Below are 17680 nucleotides of genomic sequence, written 5' to 3'. Positions count from 1 at the left end.
TATGACTTTGAGGATGAGACATTTCTACAAATAATGCATTTTTCTCAATTTATTTCTAAATTATCTTGTTAGGAGATTGTCTAATCTCTTCTTCCACATTCTTGTCTCAAGCAACAATTGTTTTTCTCAAAATCCTATTAATAATCCCTACCATTAAACATAAGTAAAATGTACCTTTGCCTTCCACTTACCACATCATTTTTTGGATATTTAGATAAATCCTTTGAGGCCCCTACTGTTCTGTCTAGACTAATTTAAAACTTATCATGAGAACTTTTGTGGCAGATAAAGTCCAGTGCTACAACACATGAATGATTTCACATTAAGGTAATCGTGGTGTTACCCTGAAAAATGGATTTTGGGACACCCTAGAATAACCTGCCTATCGCCCCCTTAATCTGTCCCTCCCGAAGTATGGGTTTCTGGGGCAGTTAAGGAAATGCTAAAGGATCAGATATAGCCTTCCCATAAAATGGCAGTTTTTTCCAAAAAATTATGAACTAATAATCCCTATTATAGTGTATTCTAAGAATAAAAATCAGACACAAATCCCTTATTGCAAGTTAAAGAGCATCTAAACTACAGTAGCACACAGTCTAAATGATGTGCTTTGCCACAGATGGCCAGTCTGTGGCAGATCACTGACAGCAGTTCTTAACTTACACTTTAAATCCTACATGAGAAAACACACATCTCAAGATACACTTACTAATACTATTCTACATTGTGCTTATGCTACAGTATAATTAAAACTAACAGGCTTACTCTGTTTATTGATTCTGTTGCATTGTGTGCTGTTTGCTGCTCTGTGAGATCTGGTCAGTCAGCATGGTTCCATGTCAGGTCTCTTCAGGAGCCTCTCAGAACTTTCTTTCCAGCAGTTCTTCTCACTGACTCCCAATTGACTGCCTGCCTGCCAGCACACTGCCTTTTATACTGTCAGATCTCTACTGAGCATGCTCACCATCAAACATTACCTTATCCCTGTTTATTGCCCATGCTCACTACTACCAGAAAAAGCAGTCCCAAATCAGTCCTGGCTGGAGCTGTTTGATCTCTCCCTTCCCTACTACTGCACATAATTGCTAAGCATTATCTCATTCTTCACATGCTCACTTGAATTGTTTTACCTCAGACCCAAGATTACCTCATCATTACCTCATCTGCCCACGCTCCAGATCTAGCTTACTCTGTGGCCATACATCATTTTATATAACTTTTGCTACTGGGCCTACTCAGCCCATAGATACTTCGTGGCCATACCTCATTCTACTCTCAGCTCTGGTCATGTGAGTTACAAAGTCCAAGGGTAAGGGACCTTCGGTTTACAGTTGGTGAAGTGGCTCTTGCTTATTCAAGAGGGAAGCCAGTGACACAAAATGGAGTTTAGGAGTACAAAATGGAGTTCAGAATTTCTTTGGTATCAATAGTACCAAACTGGCCCAGTTCTCCAGGCTCTACATGGTGGTCTTCTTGATGGTCACCGGCTTATGACCATGTCTGATACTCCCTTGGATGGCATCAGACTGTCTTTACCTTGTTTCTGAAAAGGTTCTGCTATTCCCCTTGCTACTAGCTTGTTCCTCCCCCCACCTTTTTTTTTGGGGGGGGGTTAAATCAAGTTTGGCAGCATCTGGTCTGGGACAGGCCTGTAAGTCTTAAATCTTTGTTCCTCTTTCATTACGTAGCAGATAGGTACTCTGACTCTGGTCAGGGCCCTGGATTGGCATTCGGGAGACCTGGTTTGAGTTCCTGGCTTTGCCACTAACCAGCTGTGAGACTTTGAGCAAGGTATTTGACTTCACCTCTTTGAACCTCAATTTCCCCATTTTTAAAATGAGCAGAATGCTACTTACATTATTTGTAAAGCTTTGTATAAGAGCTAAATGTTCACACCTTGTGGCAATCTTGATTCATGAGTGGGTAGGAGAGAAATATGCTTAAATAACCCAGTGCCTACATATTACACCCAATTCCTCCCAACCCTGATGCTAAAAAGCTACCCACCTTAGGGTGACCAGGTAGCAAATGTGAAAAAATGGGAGGGGGGGGTAATAGGTGCCAATATAAGACAAAGCCCCTAATATCGGGATGGTCCCAATACTATTGGGACATCTGGTCACCCTAACCCACCTAGGCATGGACTAAAACCCATTCAGGAGACATCTCGCATTACAGAGTGCTAGTCCATGTAACAGAATGACAGTTGGGTCAGTATTACTTTACATGGGACAGCTCTCTCTCTTTTGTTGTTGTTTGTTTTGTTTTTTCTTCTCCGCCACATCCTCCTGGACCCAAAGAATCCCATACATAGAGTCACGTTTCTGCAGATGTGTTTGGGAGAGAATTGTTATAGTCATTGTTGTTTCTGGTGACTCCTCCAGCATGCTAAGCACTTATTTGTTAGTCTCTAAGGTGCCACAAGTACTCCTTTTCTTTTTATAACAATGATGGTCCTTCTTCTCTTTTTAAAAATATATATGTTCTGATACTACTACAGTGACAGGTGCAGTATAAAAGAGGGTAGCTGTGGTGTTTGCTCAAACCCTTCCTTTGACAGAATTGTGGCCAAATTTGATCATCATCTTCCTTCTACCCTGGTGTCATAAAGCACTATTTGGCCCTTGGTCAATAAGTTTCCCTTGTATCTTTCTGCCTATATTTTAAGGTTCTGTCTGTCTGTCTTGCACACTCTTGGAAACATGATCTGGATCTAAACTCTCTTCCCGGTAGTTTTTGATTAACCAGTAGGAATTTTTCACAAAAATTTGAACCCCATCTCCTCCAAACTTGGGTTACTAGAAGTTAAGGCTCCAGATTTTTAAAAATGATCTTACAGTTGTTTTTCGAAAAACATGAGAGGCTAATAGTAAAACAAGTATACATTTAGTTTTGTTTTAAAACCTTTAAAAAAGGCTAGACGTATACATGTGAGAACAATAGCCATGTGGCACACCTTTAGAAGAAAAACTGTGTGATCACCTCTTTTAAAAAAAAAACTGGAGCCTTAACTTTTTGAAAGACGTGCTTCAGTCAAACACAAGTTACAGGGCTCAATACATGAGTAACTGGGTGAACTACTATGGCCTGTGTTATACAGGATAAGACTAGAGATCCAGTAGCCCCTACTAGCCTTAAAATATATTAAACAAAACTTCTACTTAAAACAAGAAGTTGGATAGATATAGTCCAGTGCTAAAGAGTTCTGTATCAGAAAATATCACTATGCTAATCATGAGTGATATTTCCAGTGCAGTTTTACTCCTGTAACTGATAGCAAATCAGGGGAGAGCTGGCTCTGTTATTTGAGGTAAAGCCTGTCCAGAAGTACTTTCTCTCAGAAACGTCCCATTAAAGTGAAAAGGCTTTTCTTTTGTCACTGTTATACTTGAGAATAATTGTAAAAAATACTATTGATTCTTGTAATAGAATTAATTTGCTCCTTGCAGTGCTGTTAAGTTTTGAAGGTGGTTGTATAGTAGCTAAGATCTCAACTAGAGGTAATTGGTACAGTTGACTTAATTATGTGACTGGCTATGGAGACCCACAATTAATAGTCATGTTTTATTTAAAAATATTACTAAAACATTCGGAGAGAAGAGCTTTAGTTTTCAGTAGTAAATAAATGATTATTTGCTAATAGAGTTGTAGTGGGTATATAGCAAAAATTACATGTCAAGTGTATAACAACCTCATTAAGGCACACAGTTACTTATAGCATGGAAAAAGAATAATACAAGCTAAATAGCTTCTCATGTTATAAATGCAATGGAAAGGACTGCAGATGTGTAGAAATCCAAAATGACGACAAAATCACAGATAAACCATGCTGCTGACAGCACGATGAGGATTAAAGAGTGCCTCAGTCAAAAAAATTTGCTTTTTTCTGTTAAGTGAAATTGTTTGTACTTTTTAATGCAATAAAGTTGAGTGTGAAAGAGAGAAATACAGCTAAGTGTGAGGGGTGAAGTCCATGCTAAGAAAAATGATACCTGGCAAGGCTGGAAAATACTGTAATTCAGAAGTGTATAAACTGCCAATTCTCTCTCCCCCCCCCATTAGTATTCCAGTGACCGTGTCCCAAGTACAGAGTTAAGACCTGCTCTTTGGAAGGGAAAAATAGAGCTTGAAACTTTTTTTTTTATATCCAGATGATATGAGGTCATTTGATGGGCTTTTGTGTTATAAAGATTTTACTCCACAAGATAGGTGTGGTGCTTCTGTGCTATTAGAGAGAATACAGTATTTACTCATTTGCTGTGCTTGGCCTTCTTGGGTAATCTTTACTGCTTGAATAGGAGTAAACATGGAATTTTAAGGGGAAAAACAATGTCCCTAGCCACATTTCTCAGCCTCAGCTTAACACCAACCACATGGAATTTCACAGCTCCTGTGCCCCTGCTGTTTAATTGCATGTTCTCCTTGAATAACTCTGTTAAGTGATAGAGTAAGGAATAATACTGCACTGTAACTCCCATGAAGAAAAGGAGTACTTGTGGCACCTTAGAGACTAACCAATTTATTTGAGCATGAGCTTTCGTGAGCTACAGCTCACTTCATCAGATGCATCTGATGAAGTGAGCTGTAGCTCACGAAAGCTCATGCTCAAATAAATTGGTTAGTCTCTAAGGTGCCACAAGTACTCCTTTTCTTTTTGCGAATACAGACTAACACGGCTGTTACTCTGAAACCTGTAACTCCCATGACAATCTTCCTTTCCTTTCTTTCTTGAGTGCTTCCAGGTTTAGGCCTGATCTACATTAAATTGTCTTAAGTATGTTCTTCAGGGGTGTGATCCTGAGCAGAGTAGTTAAGCTAACCTAACCCTCAGTGTAAACAGCACTAGGTTGATGGAAGAATTCTGCCGTTGATCTAGTTCCAGTCTCTCGGGGAGGTGGATTACCTGCGCCAACGGGAGAACCCCTCTTGATGGCATAGGTAGTGTTCAAGTGGTTTGCTGGCCTTTCTTTCCCTAGACAATAAAGGACTAACACGTCATCCATCTCTCTTTCAGGCTCTTCCCTCAGTGTACGGTTTATTAACTCAAATAAAAATCTAGCAAGCTAACCCAAAACAAAGTTATTCCCCAACTATCACAAGCTGCAAGGACGCAGAGGCCTTTCACGACACAACTGTCTTCTCCTGTTCCACAGCCTACCACAGCCAATCTCCCTCCTATAGCGCTTGCTCTCTCGCTCTCTGCTGAAGCACTTCCTGCCTTTTATAATAATTTGATCAGTGTGACCTGGGAGGTGGGTAAAAGTGCCAGCCACCCTGTGACATGGTTCATCCCACATAAGTCTCCATCAGTATCAAGGGTTCCAAGAAGGCCAGAGTCAATTAGGGCTTTCTGCAGCCTTATCCAAAAGAAAAAGATAAGGAGTAGCTTGCTCCAGCCTAGCCAGCCCTGGGGAAAACCATCCTGGGTGTGTATAAATAAAATAATATAACCTGTCCCTATTACTACTTATTTCTCACCCAGTCACTTGGAGGGCCCTTTGATTTGTATCTGAGCCTTTTCTTCTGGGTTCTCATGAAGAACTTCCCTCCCTCCCACCCTGTTTACTCCTCCCTTTAGTCTCCTGTACTCTAAATGTAAAGTATAGGTTATTGAGCCAGCTGGGTGCCGTGAGTTTTATTTAGCCACTTTACTGCCTTCAAGTTGCATGGGGTCTTTGCATTCAGTTGCATCTAGCTCACCTTAGAAATCTCTGAGATTTTTGCATAGGCTACAGTAATGCCTACTGTTATGAAGGAGATTGGTCACAGGCAGACTTTCCTGCTGATGAGCTTCATCAACGTGCCTGCAGGCTTCAGAGGCTGTTTGAGTGCTCAGGCCTGTAAGGAATGTTGTTTTGTCTCTATTTCAGGAACAAATATAAACCAAGAAATTTGTCTTTCACAAACTCAGCAGGATCAAAATTGCTGACTTCATCAGTGGTATGAGAAGTCTAAGTGAAGTAAAAGGCTTTAAAAAACTAATATACTTGCCAGCGTAAAAGTCACAGTGGGTAGAATTTCACTATTGGGAACACTGTTGATGCATGTTGAATTATGCCATATGTGATGATGTAGGCTGGCATCCATTCCTTTTGGGTTAACAATTAAAGCAGGTATTCTACACTTGATATTATGCTAGAGACAGTGGGGAACTCATTAGCTGGGGGAATCAGAGGGAAAAGTTGGTAAAAATTCTGGCGATAAGCAAAAATCTTGAGGGAACCGACCAAACCATTGTGCAAGGGGTGTTCTCTTGTCCTGGAAGTTCCTGAAAATGCTTTGATTGAAAGGAAAAATTGGTGTGTATAAGAGTGAACAAAGTATTCTAACAATGCTTGAAAAATAAGAAATTGATGCGCTGTCTCTCATACCTTCTCAGTTTTACAAAATGGATACAGGTATTTAGGCATGCAACTTTCACTGGCAAGGTCCACCCCACAAGTACAAGATGGGTATAATTTGTATATAGCTCTTCACTTTTGGGGTTAAGATGTGCCAGAGAGAGAATGGGGGAGATTCACTCAGCAAAGAGGCTATTTAGAGTCAGGTTAGGACTTAATAGGAGCTCTGCTGGTGAAAGTTAGTCAGAGAAGTGCTGAACTATTGCATTTCCAGGCCAGGTGGGCCTTGACCTCTCCTGTATGAGCCTTATCTTCTCAAGCTCTCTTGACTTTAATGGACATCAGGTGCTAACCACTAACAAATGGAAAGGTCAGCACTTACTGTATGGGTTAGAGAACAGCCTTTCCTTCTCTCTCTCTCCTTCCACCAGCAGATGCAAAAAATTCTCCTGTCTAGTTCAGAAGTGAGACAAAGACTGACTGCGGTTTATTTGATTGCAGCACTCTGAATTTTGCATCCTGGTTAGAATGGTCTCTAGAACAGCTTTTTATGTTTGCTTTTAGCTGATTCCAGCTAGAAACATCCGTTGTGTTTATGTCCATCAGAATTTTAGCCAAGAATCTGACAGAAGATAACCTTGCTGAATTAAAATAATGAAAGGGGGAGGGAGTACTCTAGTCTCAGCTGTGTATTTGTGCGTGTGCCAGATTTAGTGCTAAACTCATCTCTATGGGTAGCCAGTGCTCCACTAGCATAAGGGACTAAGGGTGGGGAAGATACCATTGAGCTTTTTCAGACAATCAGATGACAGATTTCGGATAAAGCTAATGACTTTGCCTACATATTATTTTTGAGTCCAGATAGCTGATTAGGGTTGCCAACTTTCTAATCTCACAAAACCAAACACTCTTGCCCTGTCCCGTCTCTGAGGCCCCAACCCCCACTCACTCCACCCCCGCTCTCTCCATCGCTCGCTCTCCCACCTCACTCACTTTCACTGGGCTGGGGCAGGGGGTTGTGGATGGGGCTGTGGGCTCCAGCTGGGGGTGTGGGCTCCAGAGTGGGGCTGGGGATGAGGGGTTTAGGGTGCAGGAATGGGATCAGGGCTGGGGCAGGGGTTGGGGTGCTGGCTCCAGGGACAGTGCTTACCTCAGGCCGCTCCCAGGTGGTGGCACAGTGGGGCAAAGGCAGGCTCCCTGCCTGCTCTGGCTCCGTGCTCCTCCTAGAAGCAGTCGGCATGTCCGGCTCCTAGGCGGAGGAGTCAGGGGGGTTCCTGTCTAATGGGAGCTGTGGAGACAGCACTTGCAGCAGGGGCAGCATGGCCGCCCCTGGACCTAGGAGCTGGCCTCTTCGGGGAGCCACACGGAGGCAGGGAGCCTGCCTTAGCCCTGCTGCACCGCCATCTAGTCCTGCTTCAAATCCATTGATTGCTTCTCCAACACAACAGAGCCGCTTCTTCCAGTCTAAGTCCCCCAGACAAGGAACTAGTCCGTTTGCCTTAACACAACCTCTCACCAAATCAGTTTTTTAACACCCCCACTACCTCATCAGTCTCAAATATCTTTCAGCTGCTCCATTTGCTCCTGTTCTAGGGAAGGTAGTGTTTTTTGGATAGGGCGCTGAACTGGGTTCTGTTCCCAACTCTGCCACAGCCTGCTGAGTGTCCCTCTCTGCCTCTGTTTTCCCTCCCACCTTTTGTCCTTCTCTGTTTAGATGTTTGGGGCAGGGACTGTTTCTTACTCTACAGTGAGACCCCTGGTCTGTGCTACCATAATACAAATAATCTCTGCCAGGTTGCTGCTGCCACCGCCATTGCATGTCTTGTCATCTGTAGTTGCGTATACACATGCTCACAAAGCTAAATTTAGACTCGTGCAACACTGCTTTTCCAGGTCCATATGATGCTTCCTTTCTCTATTCCCTAAAAACAGAGCTAGTGGGGGGAGAGGAGGCAGAAGAACTTGCAGCTAAGGTCACAGGGAGAGGAGGCAGCTTCAGCCTCCAGTGGAGGGACGTAGTGGTGCATGGGCAGGCAGCAGATGTTCAGTATTGTGGATGGCCCTCTGCTGTGCAAAGCAATCAAAGGCCATGAGAGGTGATTGAACCAGATTTGCACTCCCCCAGGCTACAGCATTTAAAAGTAGGGCACAGTATAGTCACCAGAGGTATGTAAGTGTAGGTAAAGTGGTATTTGGGGGATTTCTTTTTGGGGGGATGAGTTGCACATGTAGCAAGAGGGAAGCCTTTTAAGGTGTGAAGACACAGGAAAGTTCTCCCCCCCCCCCCCCCGCCCTTCTTAATTGATGGCATTAACTTAAATCTAAAGAAGCTTTGTGATTTTTGGTATTTGTATCCCAATTGCATTATTTTTGTCAGTGCAGACTCATGATTTTCTCAAACAGCACACACACAAAATACACACACCACATTGGAAATTACAGTAGATGCTTCTCCCTCACAAACTTCTTAGAATCAATTTAGGGAAACCTATTTGGTTTCTCACACAGTTTATGAAGTAAAAGTTGCAATATCAGCTAACTCCCCAACAAAAAGGAAAGGCTTTACTTGTCAGCTAGGGCCCAGCCCTTACAGCTTTAGAAAGAAGAGGGATTCCTTCCTTTATTTTCCCTGGTGCATGAGACAAGGGCCATCTCCAGCAAACATGTTGCAATGCATAAGAGAGGCTGATACTTTGTGTGTGGTGTTCACATCAGAAATGAAACATAGCATATTTTGTAAGTGATTCTTTTTTAGGCTTCTACAAAATGCTTAGCAGCTTTTTTGTTGCATTTTATTTCCTTCAAATATTTACAGTTTGCTCTCTATCAGATGTGCCTCACTTAAGTTTCAAAGTACTGACTGCAGTTAAACTATGAGTTTTATTTATGACAACACATCGTAGCTACTTTACAAAATCATATGGCAAATTCCTGCCACAAAGAGCTTATATGCAGCAAGGAAAGAAAGGGTGATGCATTAAAGCCGTACCATAGATTAGTCAAGACTCTTATGTCCCTGCCTCAAGACATTGAGCACCACCTTGGCATAATCCTTACATGAGAAGCTACTTTTTAGAGACGAGCCTGAGGGCCCTTTCCACAAATGCCTTCACATTTTATATATTTTCCACAAACATAGAACATTAAGTGGCAGCCAATTCTAAATGACAGAGAGTACTATAAATGTAGCAAATAAAGCTAACCTTTTTAAAAGCAGATTGACTTTTCTGTGTATAATAGTTTGGGGATTTTTGTGCTTTACTTTAAATTCTCTGCCTCTCTGCAATGCACTTTTAGTTTCCTTTGAGCGGTGCTGCTAGGAACACACACTGGTTATATTGAATCTGACCTTGATGCAAGACCTCTGTTAGAATTCTGCCAGTATTCTGGGAATGGAACAGGCAAATGTGCTGGCTCAGTAGGACAGGTGGTAGCCTTCTTTCTTCTCCGTGATACTTTACAGAATACCCCTTTACCAGATGTATCGAGGTACAATTTTGTTCCATCTGTGTTTCAAAAAGATTTCTGTTTTTTTTCTCCACTATGTATTAGTTTTAGTTGTTACTTTTCCTGAAAAGTTTCTAATGTTAAAACTTACCTATTACTAAATCAAGTGTTTCTCCGATCCCCAAGAATGTATGACATCCAAGAAACTTAGCATCAAACAAAATCAGTCACAATAATAGAACAAAACAAAAATGTGACAGGATATGTTGGTTTTTGAAGAGCAAATTACAGTCAGTACTATTTGTTACTGTTACACTAAAAGTGAAAAGATCAGTATATTCCTGCAGTTATTGTCTTTGTGTTAATTCCAATCATACTCTGATTTTTATTTCAACTACATTGTAAATGCAGAGTCACTTTTGGTAGCCTTTGTAACCTAAGGACACTTCTATTAAACAAGTGCCATTGACGAAATGGTCCTGGTCATTCTAGGGAAGTTTTCAAAAGCAACAAAGGGATTTAGGAGCACAAGTCCTATTGATTCTCAGTGGAACTCATGCTCCTAAATCCCTTGGTGCTTGTTGAAATATCCTCCCTACTTAATGCTTTTGTTAGCCCCACATCTTTACAAAAGAATTAGTTGAAAAATAAATACTCAATTCATTTGCTTTAGATGAGTAAGCTATCATTAGCAAATTATTCTCTTACTCAAATATTTATATTAACCTTCATCCTCTTGCAAAAAAGACAGTTGTTTGAGTTTTTATAGATCTTTTTCTTGTAATAGACCTAAATTAGGATAGCCTATGTTTCATATAGGCACTCTGGAGAAAGACAGGCGATATAAAATCACTAAATTAAACTTCAATATGTTAATTACATTTCTAAAAATAATAAATAAAAGTATATATGCTTAACTAGTGTTCACAGTGCTACAAGTTCAGGCTATGTGGCAACCTTCTGGGCTTGCCTTGATGGCCACCTAAGCTCACAGGCTGTTTATAGCGGGAGAAATTATGGCTCTTGGGAGCCATATAAGTCAGTGAATCTGGGAGCATTAAAATTCTTTAAAGAGAAATTTGGCAAGAATTTAAACTTTAGAAGTGAGATCGGGTGTTCTATCTGTGCAAAGGCCACAAAGCATACAACCTGTCCCTCCAGCAATCCAGCATATAGGACTCCGAAAGACCTTTATTCTGTGGTATGTGCTTGTATATATCCAACTTCCACTGAATCCAATGAGTTGTGTGCAAAGCTGAGGGTGGAATATGTAATAATATGCCATTGACATAAGTTTCTTTCAAAAGTTTTAGTCTCAGTATCTCTGTGTGTGGAGCAGAATTTTTGAAACTGATGCTGTTTTTAACTACTGAAAACTTGAACCATGTATTTTTCCCTGGGACAATTACTACAACAACAAGAAAGCCCCTCTTAAATTTCTGGTGTGTGAAATTATACAAGCAAATAGTTTTCTGAATTACCAAGTTAATTCCATTAATGTTCCATGCCAGTCTTGGTCATATAAGGAAACAGCAGTTTAAGCTCTGATTAATTCAATATTTGTATGTTTCATTTTACCTTTGATTTTCTTAGTTACAATACAGAACATAACTAAGCTGAAGTGAAACACAGTATTTCTTTTGTTTTTACAAATACTTTAAAACTTCGTGGGCTACAGAGTTGGGTAATTCTTGTTAACTGATGTTTAGTGCTGGGGGCAATTCGTGTATGACCTTTTAAAATGGGCATGAGATCAAAATAAAATGTTTCCCTAGGCTAAACTATTACTACTTGATGTATCTGTTCTAAAAGATAGGGTTTGTCATACTGCTTCAGAATTAAAACCTGGAACTTTTAGGTGAAGACTCAGAAATGGATTTTAAATTCTAGTGGTTGTTTACAGCTAATCACTTCTGAAGATAAGTGCAACAAGATCACAAGGCAGGACAGTACATTATGTCCTAATTGGATGTACTCATTGCCTACAGGAAACCAGACAAATAAGTGTAGTCGAGAGGCTGTAAAATGGACACTTAATTTGCAGTTGGGATTTAGAGATTATTGCAGTTCTTTGGCTGAGGTAGTAGCTCATCTATGTACATGTGGTTTCCTTTTTCCTTTAGTGTCGGTATCTTTTGTTATGTCTGCCTCTCTGACTTTCTATTCTTTTCTACACATGTTAAGATTCATTCTTTGACTACTATTCTTGTAAGTAGCCTTCTGAAATGCCCCACCAGTCAATTGATCCAGTAGCATGTTCTGGTTTAGCTGTTATCCTAATAAGTTTCTTATGGTTTTCCTGTTAGTTAATGGGTTGCAAAATCAAGCCCTGAAAGATTATTAGCAGTTCAGGGAATCAAATCAGTCTCCTAGGTTAATAAGCTAGTGTCACACACAACCTGCTTGATCTTACTTGGCATGTTAATTCAGGACCTAGAATCCTGTGTGCATAGGGTGATCTAGAGCCCAACTGATACCTGCTGTGTGGGTGAACATCTAGTTTATTACTTCTGGATAATTGGGGTTTCTCGCTATTTGGCTTTTGATTTGACTTTTGGATTTTGATCGCAGTTTGTTTTTGTCAGGCTTTACCAACTTTTTTTAAACTTTAAATATGACACTAAGGGGTAACTTGCGCCTTTAGGCACAGCCTAAAGCCAGCACATTTATGTGAATAGCATCACCCAGGAGTAGCCAGGGGAGACACTGAGATTCTGAGGTACAATTTCTTCCTTGTTTCTTATGAGGGGAAGTACTTCACTGTATCCCTTTCCATGTCAAACCCCTTATACTTATTCTAGGGTGTGTGTGGGAGGAGGAGGGGCCTAGCCCAGTCGCTTATATCAGAGAGTACAGTATACAGAGAGCAGGGTCTGTACTCCCCACCAGACCTGGACCCACAGTTGAGGCGGAACTTATTCACGGCCGCAATGGGGTGAGGTGTCATAACTCCCCACCTCAATGAAGTAAGACATGGATGCTGTCCTGTTATTGCGTCTGTGAATATACTTTGAAGTTATTTTTTTTTAAAAAAATCCACAATAGAGAATACAATCCTTTTTGATACTGTGCTTCACAAAATGTTACTTGCTTCAAAATGTGCATCTAACATATCCACTTTGCAGGGCTTGAAAATTTAACAAACACAGTATTAGCTGGAGGATTACCTGGTAGCTAGAGGTAGAGGCTTAAGACCATGAGGGGCAGAGGGCTATTAGCTAGGTCGGAGAACACCACACTGGTGAGAAGCTGTACTCCCCTGATTACAGCTGGTACTAGGAAGAGGAAGGATGCATGGGTTTCTAACTGTGTTGTCTGTGGACCATGTCTGGGGCTCCAACTCACATATTTCTAGTTAGTAGGTGCCCTGTAAATTGGAAGCCCACCCCTTCTAGCTGCTAGAAAATGTCTTTCTTTTCTTCCCTCCATTTTGCCAGAGTTGCAATGCTACTGTGAGGTTAGAGTCTTTACTCTTGGCTGAGGTGGAAAGGGATCTGAGAATAGGAAAAAGGTCTCTGCTACTTTCTCTTTTCCACTCTCTATTTTTGGATCTCATCCTTTGTGAATAACTTCATTACCTGCTTTTGTTGCTTTTCCAAGCATTTCCTATCCACTGGGTCCTGAATAGCTTTAGTTACATGGACCAAATATATGTTAATTTCATCTTGATGTTTGGCAAAGGTAGAAGGAGCAATACAAGCATTGGAGCTGTCTGTCTTGCAGACTCAGGAAGTCTGAAATGCATCAGTTCCAATTTGAAAGGATATTATCACAGCTGTAAAGGCTAGAAACTTTAATTTTTTAAATTAAATTATCCAGAAATCAGTGGATTTGGCTCGAGGACTGCCTTTCCACTCATTTTTTTTATGAGTGAACATGTGGATTTTTCAAGTTCTACGTTTGGCATTCCATTAACAAAAATCACATGCTTTGGTCTTTGTGTATTTGAGGCAGCCCACAACTCCATAATTTTCATTAAATGTCCATGTTAAACACATTCCTTTTCCCTGCTGCATAAAAATTTTAATAACAAGGAGCACGTCTGATTTTTTTAATGTTGTGATTAACTGCAGTATAATACCTCTTTCAGTGATAGCCAGTTTTCGAGGAACAGTCCCACATGGCTTATCATTGGAGATTGGAGACACAGTTCAAATACTAGAAAAATGTGATGGTAAGTACACAGGTTAAAACTCTCTGTTTTAATAAATTGTTACTGTGCTGATGTGAATTTGAGTCCCATCACTCTTTGTTTAAATGAAGCAAAAATGTACATCTATGCTTGCATGTGTTTAAGCTTGAAAGGATTCGATTTTTTCGTAAATGTCAGTAAATATTGATTTAACTGTGCACAAAGAAACCTATGAAAAAGTATTTCCATTGATAAGAATTGGTAAGAACTGATAACATTATCCCAACTACACATACAAAATGATGAGGTCTAAATTAGCTGTTACCACTCAAGAAAGAGATTTTGACATCAGCTTGGATAGATCTCTGAAAACATCTGATCAAAGGGTAGCGGCAATGAAAAAAGTGAACAGAATGTTAGGAGCCATTAAGAGAGGGATAGATTACAAGCCAGAAAATATTATAATGCCACTATATAAATCCATGGTATGCCCACACTTTGAAGACTGCGTGCAGTTCTGGTTACCCCATCTCAAAAAATATATTAAAATTTGAAACAGTGCAGAGAAGGGCAACAAAAATGATTAAGAGTCTGGAACAGCTTCTGTATGAGGAAAGATTAAAAAGACTGGGACTTTTCAGCTTGAAAAAGAGATGACTAAGAGGGGATATGATAGAGGCAGGGCCTTCCCTAGACCAAATGGTGCCCCAGACGAGGAGAGTCTTCTGTGCCCCCCCTCCATTTGTTAAACTTTTGGAATACCTTATAGCACTATGAGTCCGGCACACCCCAAACCCCCTAAACCCAGCACCCCTGGTGTTGCCTGGGTTGGGTCACCTGCCCCTAAATCATGCCCTGGATAGAGGTCTATAAAATCATGACTGGTGTGAAGAAAGTGAATTAAGAAGAGATATTTACTCCTTAACACAACACAGGAACCAGGGGTCACCCAATGAAATTAATAGGCAGCAGGTTTAAAGCAAACAAAAGGGAGTACTTCTTCACAGAACGCACAGTCAACCTGTGGAACTTGTTGACAGGGAGTGTAGTGAAGGCCCAACTATAAGAAGGTTCAAAAAAGAACTAGATAAGTTCATGGAGGATAGATCCATCAATTGCTATTAGCCAAGATGGTCAGGGATGCAACTCCATGCTCCATGTGTCCTTAGTTTCTGATTGCCAGAAGCTGAGAGTGGATGACTTGGTAGATCACTTGATGATTGCCTGTTGTTCGTTCCCTCTGCAGTATCTATATGATGTTCCCCTCTGGTGTTATCTGGACTGGTGATATGCTAGGTCACCCCAATCCTTGACCCTGGGAGCCAGTCTTATTCTGCTCTGCTGTGAGAACCCCCACTCCTGGGCTGTTTACGCACTGCCTCTGGCATGTAAGCTGCTCTTTGGATTGTGCAACTGAATGACACTAGCCAATATCTCCAGTCCCAGACACAACCCTAGGAACCTCCATCTTGCAGTGTCCAGTTATGCCCGTTGGGTGTTGCAAGCTTATAGGACTTCATCAATTTAACAAAGAAATTGATATGTACCAGGCTTGTTATCCCAAGGGGAGTCTCTGACACGCTTTAAACCAAACGCACTGCTTCAGGTAGAATAAACAAACAGATTTATTAACTACAAAGATAGATTTTAAGTGATTATAAGTCAAAACACAACAAGTTGGATTTGGTCAAATGAAATAAAAGCAAAACGCATTCAAGCTGATCTGAACACTTTCAATGTCCTTACAAACTTAGATGCTTCTTAGGTTGGCTGGCTGGTTGTCCTTCAGCCAGGCTCTCCCCTTTGATCAGTGCTTCAGTCGGTTGGTGGTGATGTCTGTAGATGGAGGTGGAAGAGAGAGGAAGATCATGGCAAATGTCTCTCCCTTTTATCATGTTCTTTCTTCCCCCTTGGCTTCCCCCCCCCCTTCAGAGTCAGGTGAGCATTACCTCATCACAGTCCTAAACTGACCAAAGGAAGTGGGGTGACTCACTCGAGAGTCCAACAGATCCTTTGTTGTTGCCTAGGCCAGTGTCCTTTGTTCTTGTGAGGCTGGGCTGGGTTTGTCCCATACATGCCCTGATGGGGTGAGAACTTCCCCTCTGCTCTTGGAAAGTTTTTTGCCTGGGCTTGCTTTAAGCCATGAGGACACACTCTCAGCCTCATAACTATATTCATGAAATTACAACCTATAACATTACTATAACCATGATTACTATAACATTATTTTGACAACAATGCTCAGTGCATCATGAGCCTTCCGAAGACACCCGATATGACACACTTTGCATTAGATACCACACAATCATATTATAAGGATGAACATGGGGCTGCTGGGTGTTCCCCTGAAGTACAGAATGTCACAGCCTAGCATTGGACACTGTCAGGATACAGGATACTGGGCTATATGGACCATTGGTCTGACCCAGTATGACCATTCTTATGAAATTTTCAGATAGACAAAGTAGAAAAAATGGTACTTCAGAATTTTATTTTAAGAATATTTACTTTGTATATATTGACATGTAATGTTGACAGCTTGTGTTTTAATAGTGATAAAGCTTTTTGAATCTGTGTCTGCTGTCATTAAATAATTATCTGACGTACCATAAGCTCCCACAACTGTGAAAATTAAAATCAATAAAAATAAAACAATGCTTAAAACCCATAATATTTGCACAGCTGTGAAAATTTAAATTGATAACTAGCTAAAAATAAGCTTACAAATAAATATTGATTGTATCCATGAAAATGATAATAAAAATTAAATTCTGCCAAGCCTACATATGTTTGTGTATGTCAAAGAAATTCTAATGACTAGGTTTTATCTTTGTAACTGTATTGCTTTTTGTTTCTTGTCTATGTTTGTTTAATATCCAGGGAGAAAATAATTGTTAAGCAGTAGGGAGGTCTCATTGTGACTTTGTTTGTGCTCTCTTGGTTTTTCCCAGGGAAGCTTGACTTTCAGCAGGAGGCTTTTAAACTTCATGCCAAATCACAAGTTTAAATCTTAGAGTAGTGTTAAAGATTCCTGACCTACTTCTGTTTTGATATAGAGGCTCCTGGAATAAAAATATTTTTAGACTTGATTTTAATGTATGTACAGAACTAAAATAAAGGAAATAAAACTGCATTTCTTCCATAGAATCTCCTTAAGATCCTACATAAAGTCAGTTTTTCAAAGCTATATTTTTGTTGTTTAAGATAACATACATTTGTTGGCATAGATGTGGGGGTGTTAAACTGCTGATCTAGTTAGTCATGAATGATTAATCTTTGTCACAAAATGCATTAAATCTGCTTTAATTATTTTGAATTTGGTTCTTTAGGATTTTTAGTATAATAATGTAGCTAATAGCCCTAGCCTGGTCAGCATAATCATAGTTCATAATAGCCGTTAATGGAATACCTTTAATATTCGACACGTTGCTTGATACAAAAAAAAGATGCATGGTTGGGGTCATATTTGGAGGATATAGACGAAAATAACCATAAAGCAATTTCAGTTGATACTTTAGCGACTTAAAAAATTACTTTTCAATGCACAGAATGTACTCAAAATGACTGCAGTCTATTACACTGTGGTATGTAGTAGTCATAGCATTCCAAAAGAAAAATATACAACAAGTTTTTGAAAATGGCAATGGTTTACATGTCTAAAAAAATAAAAATATTATTTCTCCACAGGCTGGTACAGAGGATTTGCCTTAAAAAACCCAAATATCAAGGTAAAAACCCAGATGTTTCTAACTATAATTTG

The 17680-nt window shown here is 40.3% G+C and overlaps 1 protein-coding gene across 1 annotated transcript in view; it reads left to right on the top strand.

The window, feature by feature from the left end:
- DOCK4 (dedicator of cytokinesis 4) overlaps positions 1-17680 on the top strand; it is a 412253-nt gene that overhangs the window by 133600 nt on the left and 260973 nt on the right. Inside the window, exons 2-3 of the mRNA XM_077807794.1 lie at positions 13879-13962; positions 17608-17648. Coding sequence (XP_077663920.1) covers positions 13879-13962; positions 17608-17648 — 125 coding nt within the window. The remainder of the gene's footprint in view (positions 1-13878; positions 13963-17607; positions 17649-17680) is intronic.

This window comes from Eretmochelys imbricata, chromosome 1, assembly GCF_965152235.1.
Source record: "Eretmochelys imbricata isolate rEreImb1 chromosome 1, rEreImb1.hap1, whole genome shotgun sequence".
In the NCBI taxonomy this organism is placed as follows: domain Eukaryota; kingdom Metazoa; phylum Chordata; order Testudines; family Cheloniidae; genus Eretmochelys; species Eretmochelys imbricata.
The sequence above is the reverse complement of the archived record's forward strand: the minus strand, read 5'-3'. Positions and strand labels throughout refer to the sequence as shown.